The sequence below is a fragment of the Acyrthosiphon pisum genome, chromosome A2 (genome assembly GCF_005508785.2).
Source record: "Acyrthosiphon pisum isolate AL4f chromosome A2, pea_aphid_22Mar2018_4r6ur, whole genome shotgun sequence".
Taxonomy (NCBI): Eukaryota; Metazoa; Arthropoda; class Insecta; order Hemiptera; family Aphididae; genus Acyrthosiphon; species Acyrthosiphon pisum.
The window spans coordinates 111,216,533-111,232,548 of NC_042495.1; the positions used below are offsets into that span (position 1 = coordinate 111,216,533).

Consider the following 16,016-nt stretch of genomic DNA (forward strand, 5'->3'; position numbering starts at 1 on the left):
GACAGCTGTATTTCAATTGATTGTTAAATAAACTTGTTTATAAACATTGGGATTTGATCAAAACCATTTTTAGAATATGATGATATCTTACTAATTGGACACGGACTACGGAGATAGGTACCTATGTCTACCTATATACGGTTACTGTATAGCGAGTTATTTATTGACTAGTTTACAGATTCACGTAAAAATAATTGACCTCAAATACAATATATTCTGTCTATAACCCGTCAGTTAATGGCAAATCGGTCGTCGTCGCATGTAGTTTTAATGCTCGCTCTGACATATTATATATTTATCTATAATATATATATATAGATAGGTATAGGTATTATAATACAATATATTAATATGCGTCTGTAGCCTGTAGGCTATCACATACAGATTTTAGGTATACCTACCTATCTGCTGGTTCTACTTATTAGTAATTGAAAATAAAATAATTATTAGGTTTACAATTTAAAAATGGTTATACTTATGTTTGGTTGCATAAATGATCATTAAACATTAAATATGTATATAATAATATACAGTGAGCTACACGATTTATATATAACACAGCTCATGTTTGGTCCATTCAATTTTAATGAAGCATTAATAATTTTTCAGTTCATGTGCTCTTATCAGTTATCGGCTGGCGGAATAATTAATATTATAAATTAATCGCCATATTAAAATGCGTACCAACAATATCGTGGGGGGGGGTGTTAGGGGTTGAACCTTAAGCCCCCCTCCCACCCTCCCCGCTATATACACCATGGAATGAACCACGGATATCTACACGATTATCTATAATCTACCGTGGCATAAACCATCCGATCCTCATATTTTGAACACGATGTAGAAATGTAGAATAAATTTATTGTGATTGTATAATTTTCGGACATGAATAACGCCCGCGAAATCGTTATCTCTAAATACGTGATCGACGCCTCGGCGACTCGCCGGTCGTTATCATACTCTGCTGCTGCAGGTCGGCGGCTTATCAGTAAGTTATCAGTTATCACACCGTATCAGCCAACTGATCGTTTCAATCGGGCCGGGCCGGTCGTTTTTTATTTATTATATCGTGAGACTTTTTTTGTGCTTTCGTCCCGACGTCGAACGAGTGTATTGAATTTTCCAAGTGCGTTCATCGCCATTTGTTACTCGAGTGACTCAATATTTTGTTTATCCAGTCCTCGCGATGGCACCTAACGCCGAGTATCTTCATCGCCGCCGGACGAGTATTCTCGTTTCGACTTGCCGTCCGCACTCGTCCAGAACGGGCGGTGTTAGTTATTACCTCCAGTAGCGCGTAGGGAGACCGTATATTTTGTGAAGCACCAAAGTCGTACAGAGTGAGTGAAAGAGATAGAGAGAGAAACCTATCGAGAGGCGTTTTTTTTCTTGGAAATGCGCTCTTGAAGAGAAGACGCTGTCTGACAGAACCATTCGTTTTTGGGTAAGCGATACACTCGGACGCCCCTTATATTAATAATTTTTTTTTGTGTTTTTACAAAACTGTTGTAGTGGCTACGCGTAGTGTGGTGAAATTGTCCCGTCATATCTATAATAGATGCCCCACCACTAATCTATAAAGAGTAAACCAGTGAAAAGCAAAAGCAGAGTTCAAAAATGTATTTTAAACCATAAGAAAAGAGCTAGTTAGGAAACACCGTTCAAATATATTTATTATTTATAGGCCTAAGATTTAAACCAGAGTTTTGACACTCGACACAAAAAAAAACTGCTTTAATATAATTTCTCATTATCAGTCACCTTTATTCTGGATAATAGCATTTAACCGATAGAGTTTAAATGGTAATTTGTTTGTCCCATTACTCTTTGTCCTATTAAAACATATTGTTTTATGTATGTGCATTGTAAAGTAACTAGATAGGAATGTACTATTGTTTTGAAAAAAATTTAAAATGTTAATTCTGCCATATTTTCATTTGTTTATTGATTTTTCTGTGGAATCTTTATGCGCTTGTATCGTCTACTATCAAATATTTATGCGTAATTCTAATAGGTATGTGCTAAGTAGTACAGCGAAATACTCAATGCCGCCTAGAATAACAATCACAAGGTAGTGAATTATCACCTTATAAGTGTCAATAACTGTGACCTTTGAAATAATTTATTTTAGCTGTAGTACTTATAGCATAATATTATACATTTTGATGACTTCTACTTAATATTGTTTTTACTTTTTTGTATCAATATCCATAAACTCATATAATGCCATTAAGTAAATAGGTTGATAAACCTAACAAAAATCATTAAATTTACAAAATTTCTGACACTTCTTAACATTTATTTTGTTAGTCATTGTATTTATCTACCTAATAAAATTATTAAACTGAACAAAAAGTATATTGTTCTGATAGTTGTGATAATATGATTATACAGATTATACAATGATGAATTATTTTTGTTATTAATTAGGAAGTGGGTGCTATTAAATTATATTACCTGAATAGTTTGACCTAAACCTTCAAATTTATTGTATTAGCCCTTGTATTAGCCATTAGGTTCAGAAGTAACATGTCATAATAGTTAAATTATGGTAAAAGTAAAACAAAATTCATTCGGATCATTTGTACCTACAGAAGAAATAAATTACTTTACACAGTTTTTTTTGTAAATCATGTATCTGTTAAATTGTTTATTAAATTTGTTAAAATACCTACAGCAAAAAATAAGTAATATTTTATTTCAACTACGGGTAATATCATATCAATGTTTCTTTTAAATTATTGACATATCATTCATTACCTACTTTAATTAATTTAATAATAAGTCATTAGTATTTTATCTTTTAATTATATGAAGATGTGTCATAATTAATTTTAGCAATATTGTATTATCTTAGTTTCAACATTTCATACAATATACATGTAAAATACTAAACATTATATTTCAAGAATATTTATACTGGTCATAGCATTGATGGGTGTACGCATACTTTTAGTTTAAAGGTCGCATAATATTACTAATATAGGTACAGTTTCCACGTTTCTTATACATTTTGATTTTCAAAGTAGGTAAAACTCAAAGATGTGAAGAAGGAAACAAATTAATTTAAAAAAAAAAATTATTTATCATAATATGTTTACTATTTTATAGTACCTATTATGGTAATCAACATTTACCAGTTACTATTCTTTTATAATACCATCACAATTTAAATTGTATGTTTATTCTTGCTCAGTAAATAATAATATTAATTTATCTGCTTTGACTCATAGTAGATGTCAATTTATTTTTTACAATAAATAATTTTGAAAAATCTCTTTCTCAAATGTATTACCTATAATAACACTGTCAGTATGCAGAATGCAAAATGCAGTTAATATCATTTTGTTTTTTGTTTTTGTTAGTGTATTTCGTAGTATTGATTTATTTTAATCATGGACCATATGGTTCCAAATTTTAAATAACATAATTTTTTTTTACGCCATCTATTTTTAAAATCTAATTAAATTGAAATCATATTAAGCATTATTTGGGGAACAAAGACATATTGTTAAAAATCCTAGGTGGTCACTTATCGAGAATCTAGAATCAATGTTTGTTGAGGTTTAATTTCGAAATGCAATATCTCTTAATAACATCTCAATGGCTTTTTTTGCAATTATTCAATGTACACAATTACATTTTTAAAATTAACTAATGTAAAAAAATATTATACTTAAGTAATAATGTCTTCCCTGATGCTTTCTTAAACAAACAATAGGCATACTTTTTGTTACAACATATTCATCAATGTTTAACAATTTTAATTTTTAATTTCATTCGAATTTCTTTTAAAATACATTTTTACAGTATACACATTGAAAAATGTATAGTACATAATATTATATTTCAACTGAATATTGTATGCTTATTTTAGTCTAATACCTTCTTATAGTATTTTAGATGTTGAGTACTTATAATTTTTGGTTCTAATATTAAACACATTAAAAAAATGGAGGAGATCCAATTTTTTACACGATTTTACGTATGTTAATTTAATTAAACGAACTGGAATATTAATAAAAAATAATCATTGTGTTTTTAATACTAACGGTTTTCTTATGTTTATAAACTAACATCTTACTAGGTACTTCTATAAACTTTTAATCTTATAAATAAATAAATATAGTAATACACTAATACAGTCATACAGGTAATAACTATATATAATAATATATAAATATATAAAAAATATTATATTTACTGTCATATGGAGTATAGAAGACTCGTCAGTCGTCTGCAGTAACGCGCTGTGTACTATTTCGTATTACCTTGACCACCTTTATTATACAGTCGTTGAAATATGAATACATTAAAATATTTCAATGAGATATACGTCATATACTTTATATATATATATATATATATATAATAGTATACGTCATACAGACACTCGATATTATTTCGTACAGCGGCGAACCGTCCGGTCTCTCCCATCGTAACTACACAGTACATAGAATTATTTCGATGTAGGTAGGTTATGGCTTTATGAGAATCTTTCCTCGTGTTATGTAGTTATTAGTTAAATACGTACTCACAATCAAAACAAATTTAAATATGCAATATTGTGTTTGCGGACGTTTCCAAACATTGGTATAGATTGTATATCTAAGGCGGTCGGTACTACTAGGTCGTGTTGACTGAACAAAACGCCGCTGCAGCAGCCGCGAATCATATAATATAATAATATTATTTAAACTGACGCGCCAATATTTATCTACAGGAGTTTCTATTCGGATGATATTTCTTGCGTTGTTTGTTTTCCGTAGGTGTTCGGTAATTATATATTTATTCGGGATATTTGATATAATAATGATGCATTGCCAGCAGGACGTGTACCTATCATATAAAAAAAAAATACTAATGGTTTTAGGTCAAGTTTCTGACTGTAACTGTATGTATGTATGTATGTATGTATGTATGTATGTATGTATGTATGTATGTATGTGTATATGTATTTATATTGTATGCACATTACTCCATTACGTCTATGTCGTAACGGTCCTGTCGAGAATTCTTAATTGAATATCGGAAAACGAAAGTGTGCCTCTAGACGGAATATAATAATAATAATAATAATAATATTGTTTAAATAGATGTGTGGTAGTAGAGGTAGGTCTGTGTCACAAAATTCACGCGCCGTCGTAATGTGTGTGCGTATATACCATCCATATATGTTTAGGTATTATTGTATTAATGTTTTATAAATTAATATTATACTGTTTACCTTTCCACTACAATGATGTAGAATTGACTAGAAGCCGCGATGCATACTTCACGTTATTATATTATTTTGGCGCGGTACCTGGTGGTCTTTGAGTTGGTGGCAGCATTTCAAAAAATGTGCAGAGAATGCTGTGATGTCTTTCAGTTGTATAGTCAGGATTTTTATTTTGAGAGGGGTGGATAATTTTTTAAATAGGGGAGGTTCAACTAGGATCCTTCATAAGTTTAGTATGCTGATGCCGTGGGTGTAAAACATTTTAGATTTTTGGTGCAACTTTCATATAAATTAAAATTTTAATACATGTTCAAATTTTACATATTTAATAGTTCACTGGAATTGTTCTAAAATGTCGGGGTGAGCTACAGCCCCCGGAGACGCCTTTGGTATAAATGCTATGTTTACGATTAACATTATAGCTGGTATAAAGGAGTGCTTCCCGTGTTACACGCTGTTGATAGGTATGCGCTATTTGAATATTTATTCATTGTTTTCTTCTCGGTTTTTGATCCGGTTTCGGAAAAATTAATATAATTTAAATGACGTATTAGGTATATATTTTTGTTTGCATACACTCTCGACATGAAACGTTCCAATATATCGTATACATACATATATAGTTCAATGTAACACTAACTAATAAATTAATAATAATAATAATATAACATATAAGTATAGACTATAGATTATAGGATATACAATATAAACGAAGAAAATATTGTGGACTATGAATTAATTATTTAAGATCTAGAATCATATGTGATCTTGTAAATTCAATCTAATATCGTAATACGCGTGGTTATTGTAGCTCGTTATATATCCTATAAGATACAAAAATATTATTTTATACAATATAATATTATAGAATCATAAATAATAGTTTATTCGAATACCTTGCTCAACATACCACAGTAGTGATTGGTGTTCTTCAATAGGTTTTCTCGTTTTAATCTGCAACACACGTACATTTTCTGTTTATTGACCTTTCATTTTTGTAAACTCGTACCCATGTATCATTAACAAAATTTAAAATATAATATTTCTTGTCTAACATTTTTTTTTTCAATAGTCGCGTAAAAAACATCTTATTTGGTTAGCGGTTTTGAAACTCAATGTATTTTATTCGTAGTTACATTGACTATTAAGTATTAATAGTATTTAAATATTATATTGATTGATCATCCTAATTTTTTTCCAAATTAGATATATACCAGGTGATTTTTAACAAAGTTGGTTCCGTTTTGTAATCGAATAGTAAAGTTACTTATATCGCTATATCATGTATTGTTATAATTGTATGAAAATTATCAATTATTTTATTATATTTATATTATTTACAAAATATGCATAACGTTACCTACTAAATGCATCCTCATTCATCATTGTATAGTAATTAATGATTATTGTGAATAAAATAATAAATATACTGTAATTTGCACACTTCGAGTAAAGTAGTTACTCTTTGTAATGTTGTAAAAACATTTTATATTATTTTAAACGTTACAATGTCAATTTGCTTATAATATATTGGATCGATATTATGCGTGTATAACATAGTATAATGCATTAATGCAATGTAATGTGTCGTATGATTTAAGTGCATTCGTTATCGAATGTTGACGTTAATTCGGTCTGTACCTAGTACTTACTACTTATAGCTACTTAATAATTTGTTACGAAATTTATCCTCGTTATCGAAATGTTTGGGTTAATAAGGTAGGTACATACTTATTAATTTCATTCCGTCACACGGATTAATTCTACCAAAATATCGTGTTCACGATGTATTTTGTAGGTACAGTAGAATCAAAGTCTGTAATGATTAAGTGTCGTCGTTGTCCTCATCTGTAATCATAAAGAAACTAGTGCTGCTGCTACATCTGTGCATTATTGTCATTAAACTAAAATTGGAATTGGATGATACATTATATTCCTAATGTTTGTGATTGAAAATTTAGTTTGGTAAATTGTATCATTATATTTTAACAACCAACCCTTATTATCTCGAAAATTATTAGGTTATATTAGGTCTATACTATATCAGGGGCGTGCTCAGAAAATTTATTTGGGGGGAGAGTTTTCAAGTAAAATTGAAGGAGCTAGTTTTTTACCTAACAACCATTTTTTTTTTTTTTAATCATTAAAAAATTCAATTTATAGATTTAAATAACTATCAGAGAAACTATTATACTAATATACAATATATATTCAAAAATTAAAGAACAAAATCTAGTTCTCTTGATTTTTTGCTCAATTTATTTAAAACTTCTTCTGCTGTTAGTGGAATTTCTTTATGAACAGCTAACATAGCTAAGCCATTAAGTCGAGTCTAAAACCAAAAAAATGTATATAAATTTTTATTTTAATATTCAGATAATACTTCAGTCATTGTTTTTCGTAGATAAGATTTCAATCTTTTGAGACAAGAAAAAGTTCTCTCGTGGGTGGATGTTGAAACAGGTAAAGTGCATAAAGTGTAAAGTGTAAAGTGTATTTTTAATAGAAAATGTATATTGGGAAATATTTTTTTATCACACTGTCTCAACGCTTCTAAACAATTTTTTGGATATTTTACATTCTTATTAAGTTTGGTATACCATATATGTAGTTCAGCTTTAAGTTTAAATTGTTAGCTTGTCAGTATCGTGGTAAAATTCAACAAGTTCATCAAAGTTTTCTGAATAAGTTCCAGAAAATAAACACTGAAAGCCTAAAAAACAAATTTATATTATATATAATTTATACATGGGTTTTCGTGTTGTCATCTTGGAGTTAACGGCATTGCAATTCATAGGGAAAAAAGCATGAGTATTGAGTACTTATAAGCAATACATTTTGATTTTATGAACTTAGGTAGGTAACTACCAATTAGGTACGATATTATTTAATCGTAGAACGCATGATCTACCTATTGGCTAATTTATTATAATATAATATTTACTCTGTAAAATACGTGATAGGTATTATATTATATAGTTTTTAAAAATTAATTATAATAATTATGATTTAGGAAATATTTTATTTAATCGTGTTTCTTCAAATTCAAACAAACGATTTCAAAGATTATTGTGCTTGCCCTATACTTTAATTTATTATAGTCAGGGTCAACACGGCACACGCCTAGGGCGTTAAATTTGGGGAGTGCGGAGAAATTATCAAAATTATGTATTTATATTACCGGTGACCGTGGTATTATAGCTAAACTAGCTGCTAGTAATCTTATTAACTACTTAAATACATCGATTAATTAATAATATTGTAATATCATTTTCTTCAGTTGCGTGGAAATAAATATAATACTTATATAAATCATTAAAACCAATTATATAATACCGGCTTAACTGCTGGCAATTATAGAATAATACGAATCTGCCACTACAGCTTTTGGTGCGGTTTGAACTTTAGGATTTTAATAAATAATACATAATTACGATAGACATTTTTTCAAACTATAGTATAGTTTTATGTACAGAGTTATATACAAAATATAATTTGTCGTAATAAAATCTCTCCTTGTTTTTGATTTAAATTAATACTGGAACTCTATACTTACATTTATTTATAGAAGATAGTAAAAAATGTTATTATGAAATCGGTGAGAAGGGTGAGAATTGTTATTTGTGATTAATATTCAGTGGTGTATTGTTGATATATTATATAGGTAACTATAACAATTATTCATGAACTTACTAATTAATAACCTTCGCACTGTTTTAATTTAATTTAATTATTTTATTTAAAGAAAATAACTAGCTTTTGAATAAAATCTGCGTTTACTTCAATATAATATTGCTTGTTAATTTATAATTATATACTTATATTATTTTAATACACGTGTGTTATGTAAAGTTTCTGCTGGTCAGGTGTGTATCCAAGCGTTAATATAATATATTTAATTATGTGTCCTTCAGGCATTGCGTAGTCATGTGTATTCTTGTCTTGTGTCGAATATGTATTTTGGGTAAATTAATATTAACTGTTTTATTTAAGTCTAATATATTTTTTTTAAATTCAAGGAATATATTTTTTTTATTGTTTAACATTTCAATGTTTATCGTGTACCTACATACATAGTTATATGAGATTTTTTTTTGCTTACAATTTTTTTTTTTAAGATTGGATTTGAAGGGTACTGTCTCGAGTACCGCCCGGAATAGGGACGTATAATAATAAAATGTTGCCTACAGGCGATCCCCACACTTCATGATAAGTATGATAAGTACGATAATATATAAAGAAGCGCATCTCTTTGTATATAATGATCCGATGCCCGATTGGATTCGATGACTGATTATATCAGTCGTTGAATATATCACGCATTACGCCATATTATGCAGACCTTAGGATATCCGACCTTGTCCACAGTTTTCAACCAATGTTCCAGCGCACAATAATTATCATGTTCGTTATTACCGTTCGTGTGTAGGTTCGATAATTTGATTTACGGCCATTGGTCATCGTTGAGGTTGATTTTTTTTCTTAAGGTTATTAATTATTATTATCATGTTATTAATTGTTACTGTGTGTGGATGTGTACCTCTCTCTCTATCTCTCTCTCTCTATATATATAATATTATAATATACAACAGTCATTATCGTAATATTAATCATTGTTTTCGCGACCCCTCCACGATTTATTCGCTATTTGTCACGGGGACCAATATAGGGCCCGCGCAGACAGTGTTTGCATCGCACCCATCAACCGGAACCGAATATAAAGCAGAAAATAATGTGTTTTTTAAACTTTTATTTGACTTTTCTCAAGCGTTGTAATCCATAATTTGTTTTAAAAGGTTACCATTGGTAATGTAGTTATTTCATGTCTATATAAAACACGTAATATTATGTAGCATGCACGACCGAAGGGTATTAACAATAAGTAATAACAATAGGTAGTAATAATATAAACGATAATAATAATATAATAGATAAGAATATTAATAAATATTAATTTATATTTAGAAATGATAAATGTACAGACACAATAGTTTTTTGAACGTGGTAATATTAATATATTGTCGAGGAAAAACATTGCTCGTGTTTCAGTTTGTTCACCTCTATTTATTGGCGATTCGCCATTGTAGTAGGTAACTTTTTGGTATTCTTAAGTATTTTTCCTTGTGTTGTCGTTGTTTGATGCGTCAAGCTTACAAACAGCCATTATTATAATAGTTCATCTGTAATCAGCTGTCGACAAAAAAAAATATCTAAACGAGAAAACATAGAACAGCGTATACATACATATACTACTCTATACGTATACATAATAATATAATGTACAACTTTGTACAAATATTACGTACAGTGAATTATTTCGTTTGAAAACCGAATAAATTAAAAAAATATCAAATTGTTTAGTTGTATATTATATAAAACCGCTCTAGGTTCGATATATATAATATATAATATATTAAATAGTATTATCAATCAACCGATAATACCAAATTATTTTCTTTACAGCCCGGTGTGTGTGTCTATAATATTATTATGATTTTTTGTTGGACATTTTCAGCAAGAAATCACTGGTTATTTAATGTTCATCGGCCGGTTGTACCTATATCACGATATTATTATACAATTTTTTTTATATACATCGTTGTAGTTGGATTTTAGCTGAACGACGCGACGATTCGAATAATCGATCGGGCATCGCCGTAATTGCAATGCGCACATCTGAGGACGGACTACAGCGGTAACAAACTGTCGATGGCGTGCCCGAGACCAATACCAATAATATATTATAATAGGTACTAGGTATATAATAATAATGCATAATATCTACAATCGCGTGTCGTTGCGCCACTCTTGTAACAATATTTGCGGTGCACGGTTTTGTATGTACAAAGGATCTGTAGATAGGTATTATTTGTTGGGGGACTGCTTGATTCGATAATATATTATTGTGTTGCATATAATCCCACCAAAATACAGTTAAAACGTTTGTAAAAAAAAAAAACATTCTTGAACTAAATGAGTAAATGATTAAAATAACACGTGAATGCGCTTTTGTTCAATTTTCGGGTGTATTATGATGAAGGTTACAATTTAAAATTGCTCCCTTTATAGACAATTTCAAAATTTTCAATTCGGTCCAAAAATGCAGTAAATAATTTATGAGAATTACATAACGACTTCTTATGTAATATTTAAATAGATAACGTGTTACTACACACGTATATTCCATATGGTCATTGCTTTTCTATGGACTATAGAACACTATATTATACAATATTAGGTATAGGTACTCTATTTTATGTATATGTTTGATTTTACAATCGGTTCACTGACAACTTTTACACATATATTCCATGTCGAATAAATATTTTGATTTTATTCTGCCGACAATGTTTGAATAATTGTATTAATAGGAACGGGGCTCCTATATATTATATTTAGGCCTCAAAAGTTAATATCTTTTTATTGCATCTTAATCAGCTTATTCAAGCTGTTCTGTCCGTGCTCTGGTATATTTGAGTATTTGACCATTTGGTATAAACCAAACTATATAGTAGTATACAAACTGCGATGTGTTTTTATTTCTTTTTCTTTGACACCACGGATTGTTTGTTAGCGCGATATTGTTTATACATATCCCAATATCCGGTTAAACGTTTGCTACAACAATATTTTATTTCCACGACTGGGCTTGCACCGCGGTGTGTGCATACGTTTTTTTCCCGTGTTGATGGTCTGCCGTGCTCGGAAAGTATACCTGGTGCCTACCGCAGTCGGGTGATCCTGACCTTCGTCAGTAGTCGTTCATAACTCGCGCATCGCGGCTGCAGCGACGCCATTGTATATTTGAATTTTTTCTTTTTCCCCATTTCATTATATTGGCGTTAAAATTTCCAAGGGCGCTATCTTAATCGTCATCTTTGTCCAAATTTGGGTACTCTAAATCGTAATTTTTTTTTCTTTTCAGCTCACAAATTTCCCGGAACGTCGCATGCTTAATTAATTTATATTTATATAATAATATAGTATTGAGATTTTTTATTCATGTGAATGAATAATACATTAAATCTAACCTATATTTTATGCGTGTTTGAATATTTATTCACTTCTATAACGTTTTATTGAATATGGTTTAAAATTTAAATGACATTCGAGTTTTTAATCAACAATGATTTATATTTATTTACTGATGAGTAAAAATAAAAAAAGTGTTATCAAAATTGGCTAACCATTTGCACTTAAAAGTTTTCTGTAACCGATAAGAAATACAAAAATGTATAAATATTAAATACTTACCTAATTTCACTCTGTGGCTGTTTTAGGTCAATATTTTTAGGTATATCAATATCACCCTTTTAAATTATTTCTGTCGAAATATAACAAACGTCTGATACTTGGAAGGGAAGGTAGTAGATACCTATTTCGTTAGCCAAGCACCACCGTTGCTCAAGTCCACCAAACGGAAAAATAATCCACTGTTTGTTGCAAAACACACCACTTATTGAAGTAGAGTTGAGTAAAAATAATAATAGTATTCTATATATAATATATATTTTTGTTACAATATACTGTGTAATTTACCGCCATTACTCAATGGTAAACATCGGTATAATGTGGCGAGACAGGTTTATTTTGTCTCAAATAACCTACCAAGTCCCTATCAAATTTTGTTATTTAACCGCTGGGTAAGTTGCTATATTTTGTAACCATGGTATATATACTGCAGCGTTTTTATATTAAGATATTAAGCATATTCGCTTACAGTTTATTGAAGTCTACTATCCATATTATTGTATTACATGTTAGATATACTTATAAGTTATTTAAAAATATAAATGTATTATAGTACCTAGTTACTAGTTATAGACACTTAAATACATAATATATCACCGGATCGCAGGCTGTATAATATAATATAATATCTGCACATACAAATTCGGACGTACCTATATATTAAAAGACCAGGAAAAAAACGTAGAAAGCTAATAATATTGTTACTCGGATCGCATAACTGTAAACTATTTCTCACAAATTATATTATAGCTATGGTTCGTTTTACATTATTCTGTGTTTTATTCGTTTTACTTGAATATTAATAAAATTATTAATTGCTAGTTAGTATTCACACCCTCATATTTAAGGAGTATTATCAATGTTAGGAATTACAAAATTTAATATAATATATTGAAATACTTGGGACAAATTGTTCAAGTACCTGCCTATTGTCTTACCCGTTTTAAAGTATGAAAATATTTTCATTTAAAGTTTAATGTTTATGCGCAATAAAATCAAATGTCAATAAAATGTATTATCTATTTCTTTAAAATAATGATTAAAAACGCTTGTACCTAGGTACCTATATATTTGCACTTATGGGCATTTACGTTTGAATGCTATTTTATTTCATTTGTATTTCGAGTAAACTATACAATTATATGTTCCGGATTCTTCTGACAACCTAAGCATCTATTTTGTGTATCTAATTGTGCAATATATAATATATTATATGTATAATATGCTGTCATCTGGTAATCAGTGTTTAAAGAAGTTACTTTTTCTTTCAATATATATAGTTATTATGTATTTATATATTATTATTAGCTGATCCCGTGCACTTCGTTACCCGTTAAATATACAAACTGTATATGACTCAAACTGCGTTATTTAATATTCGGTGTATGTTGTTCTAGATTTATCTTAACTTTTTTATCGCCCGGAATGAAAATTCTGATTCGCAGCAGTATATTATCAGGTAGGCAATCTACCTGTGGTAGATCGCGGACCCCGTGCTGTTTGTAGTTACGTAAGTGTAAGAATTAACTCTTAAGTCTCTAAAGTATCAAAGTTATAGCAAGTTTGTCGTTTTAACTTAATTCCACCTACGGTGGACTCATATTATCAATTAATACAAAATCTTAACCTAACCTAACCGTATACTAAAATCTGATGAATAAAAAAAACCAAATTTAACCTTTTTAAATTAGCCTATCTTCTTCCCAGAGGTTTAATATACACACAAATATTCATTAATATATGTATATTATATATATTGACAAAAAATAATAATACAAATCAACAAACATGCCAGATTAACCAATAGCAACCAATCTAATATAATATACACTATTATTGTTTTAATAATATTATTTTTATTTTTTTTTTGCTGGACAACCCTTATCACTTAGGGGTATGAAAAATAAATAGTAGCCGATTCTCAGACCTACTGAATATGCATATAAAATTTCATAAAAATCGGTCAAGCCGTTTCGGAGGTGTATGGTAACTAACATTGTGACACGAGAATTTTATACATTAGATTTTTTAAACTATAACATAAAATTATCATCTGTACAAGTTTTTAAATTGTTATTGTAATTTAGCTAAGAATTAATGAACATTTTTCAAACTAATTATATTCTTAAATATTTTTGGAGTTGTTTCTTGATTATTGCGCCTTATATTATTAACCTAAAATATAAATCAGTATTTTTTATATGAAACATAACTATTTTAGCAATAATTTACACTAATGCTTGTTTTTAAATGAGGCGAGTTATTGATAATTTCTATATTAGTGTGTTTTAATAATTTTAAATTTTTATGTCAAGATAAGTATTGTTGCATTTTGTACAATTGTTCGGGCGTATTGTCATTTTTTTTTTAAGACGTACACTTAAATAAATAATATTTTAGACTAGATTCATTAAAATACATTTTGTATACAACTTGAATGTTTTGTTTAATATTTGAACAGTTAAACAGCGTTATAGGTTCACATATTATATAGTTTTGCACTATAAGATTGCATTGTTGTACAAACAATATGTCGCTTACTATTAGATTAACATATTATATGAGTATTTTATAATTGCAATTTAAATCGCTCCTCGTTTACTATAAATTTAAATATATCTACCTAATTATTTCATATTGTATAATAAGGAGACATTATACTTTATTCGGTTTGTGTTGGAATTTCATTATTTTTCATATAAGTTGGTAATAATAGTTTATATGTATAAAATAATATTTAAATTATTTAAATTATTAGTTCATTGGGTATCTAATTATAATTAAAGTGGCAGATTCAATTTAAAATTTAAAATTATTAAACAAACACTATTTAAAACCTTGGATAAGTAGCAAAAATAATTTTAATTTTTACAAAAAATTATATTCCAAGTACTACTAACTAACCAATTCAATTTTTTAATAATAAATCACAGTGTAATAAGAATCTTTCATATCAAGGTTTAGAATGTTACTTTTATAATAGTTTATTTCCAGTTTTTCAAGCCCATATGGCAGTCTATAATAAGTAATCATAATATCATAGTGAATTTTTTCTCATTAATTATAAGAACATAATTAGAAAAATGACTTATGTATATTGTAATATATTATGATTTATTATGTGCGATATTGCCTATTCAATTTATCTAGATAAATGTTATTAACTTATAACTATACCTACGAATTACGATTCTACATATCAATTCTATGCAAAGCAGCTTTATATACATTATTATGTTTGCTAAAATATTATTGCGCGTTTTACTTTGATATAGGTAAAAAAAATTATAGTTTAATTTGAAAATTTTTATATTTTTATACATTGTCATTAAGTACCTTTAATTGACCTTGCCATTTGTTGTTAAGATTTGTTCTATGCATTGCGTGTTATCGACCACCTACTTCTCGTACATTGTTGTTATACTATAATATATATCATATATATACCGTGTGATTACCGATCGAATCATACACCATCTCTTAGGTAATCGATAACCTAATTCAATGAATGCGTTTTTTCACTTTCAAAGCCATTGTGCCAGGA

The 16,016-nt window shown here is 28.7% G+C and overlaps 1 protein-coding gene across 1 annotated transcript in view; it reads right to left on the reverse strand.

Moving 5' to 3' along the window:
* LOC100167311 (zinc finger protein 593) overlaps positions 1 to 4,225 on the reverse strand; it is a 37,887-nt gene extending 33,662 nt beyond the window's left edge. The window contains exon 1 of the mRNA XM_029489563.1: positions 4,205 to 4,225. Coding sequence (XP_029345423.1) covers positions 4,205 to 4,210 — 6 coding nt within the window. The 5' untranslated portion in view covers positions 4,211 to 4,225. The remainder of the gene's footprint in view (positions 1 to 4,204) is intronic.
* Between the last annotated feature and the right edge of the window lie 11,791 nt (positions 4,226 to 16,016).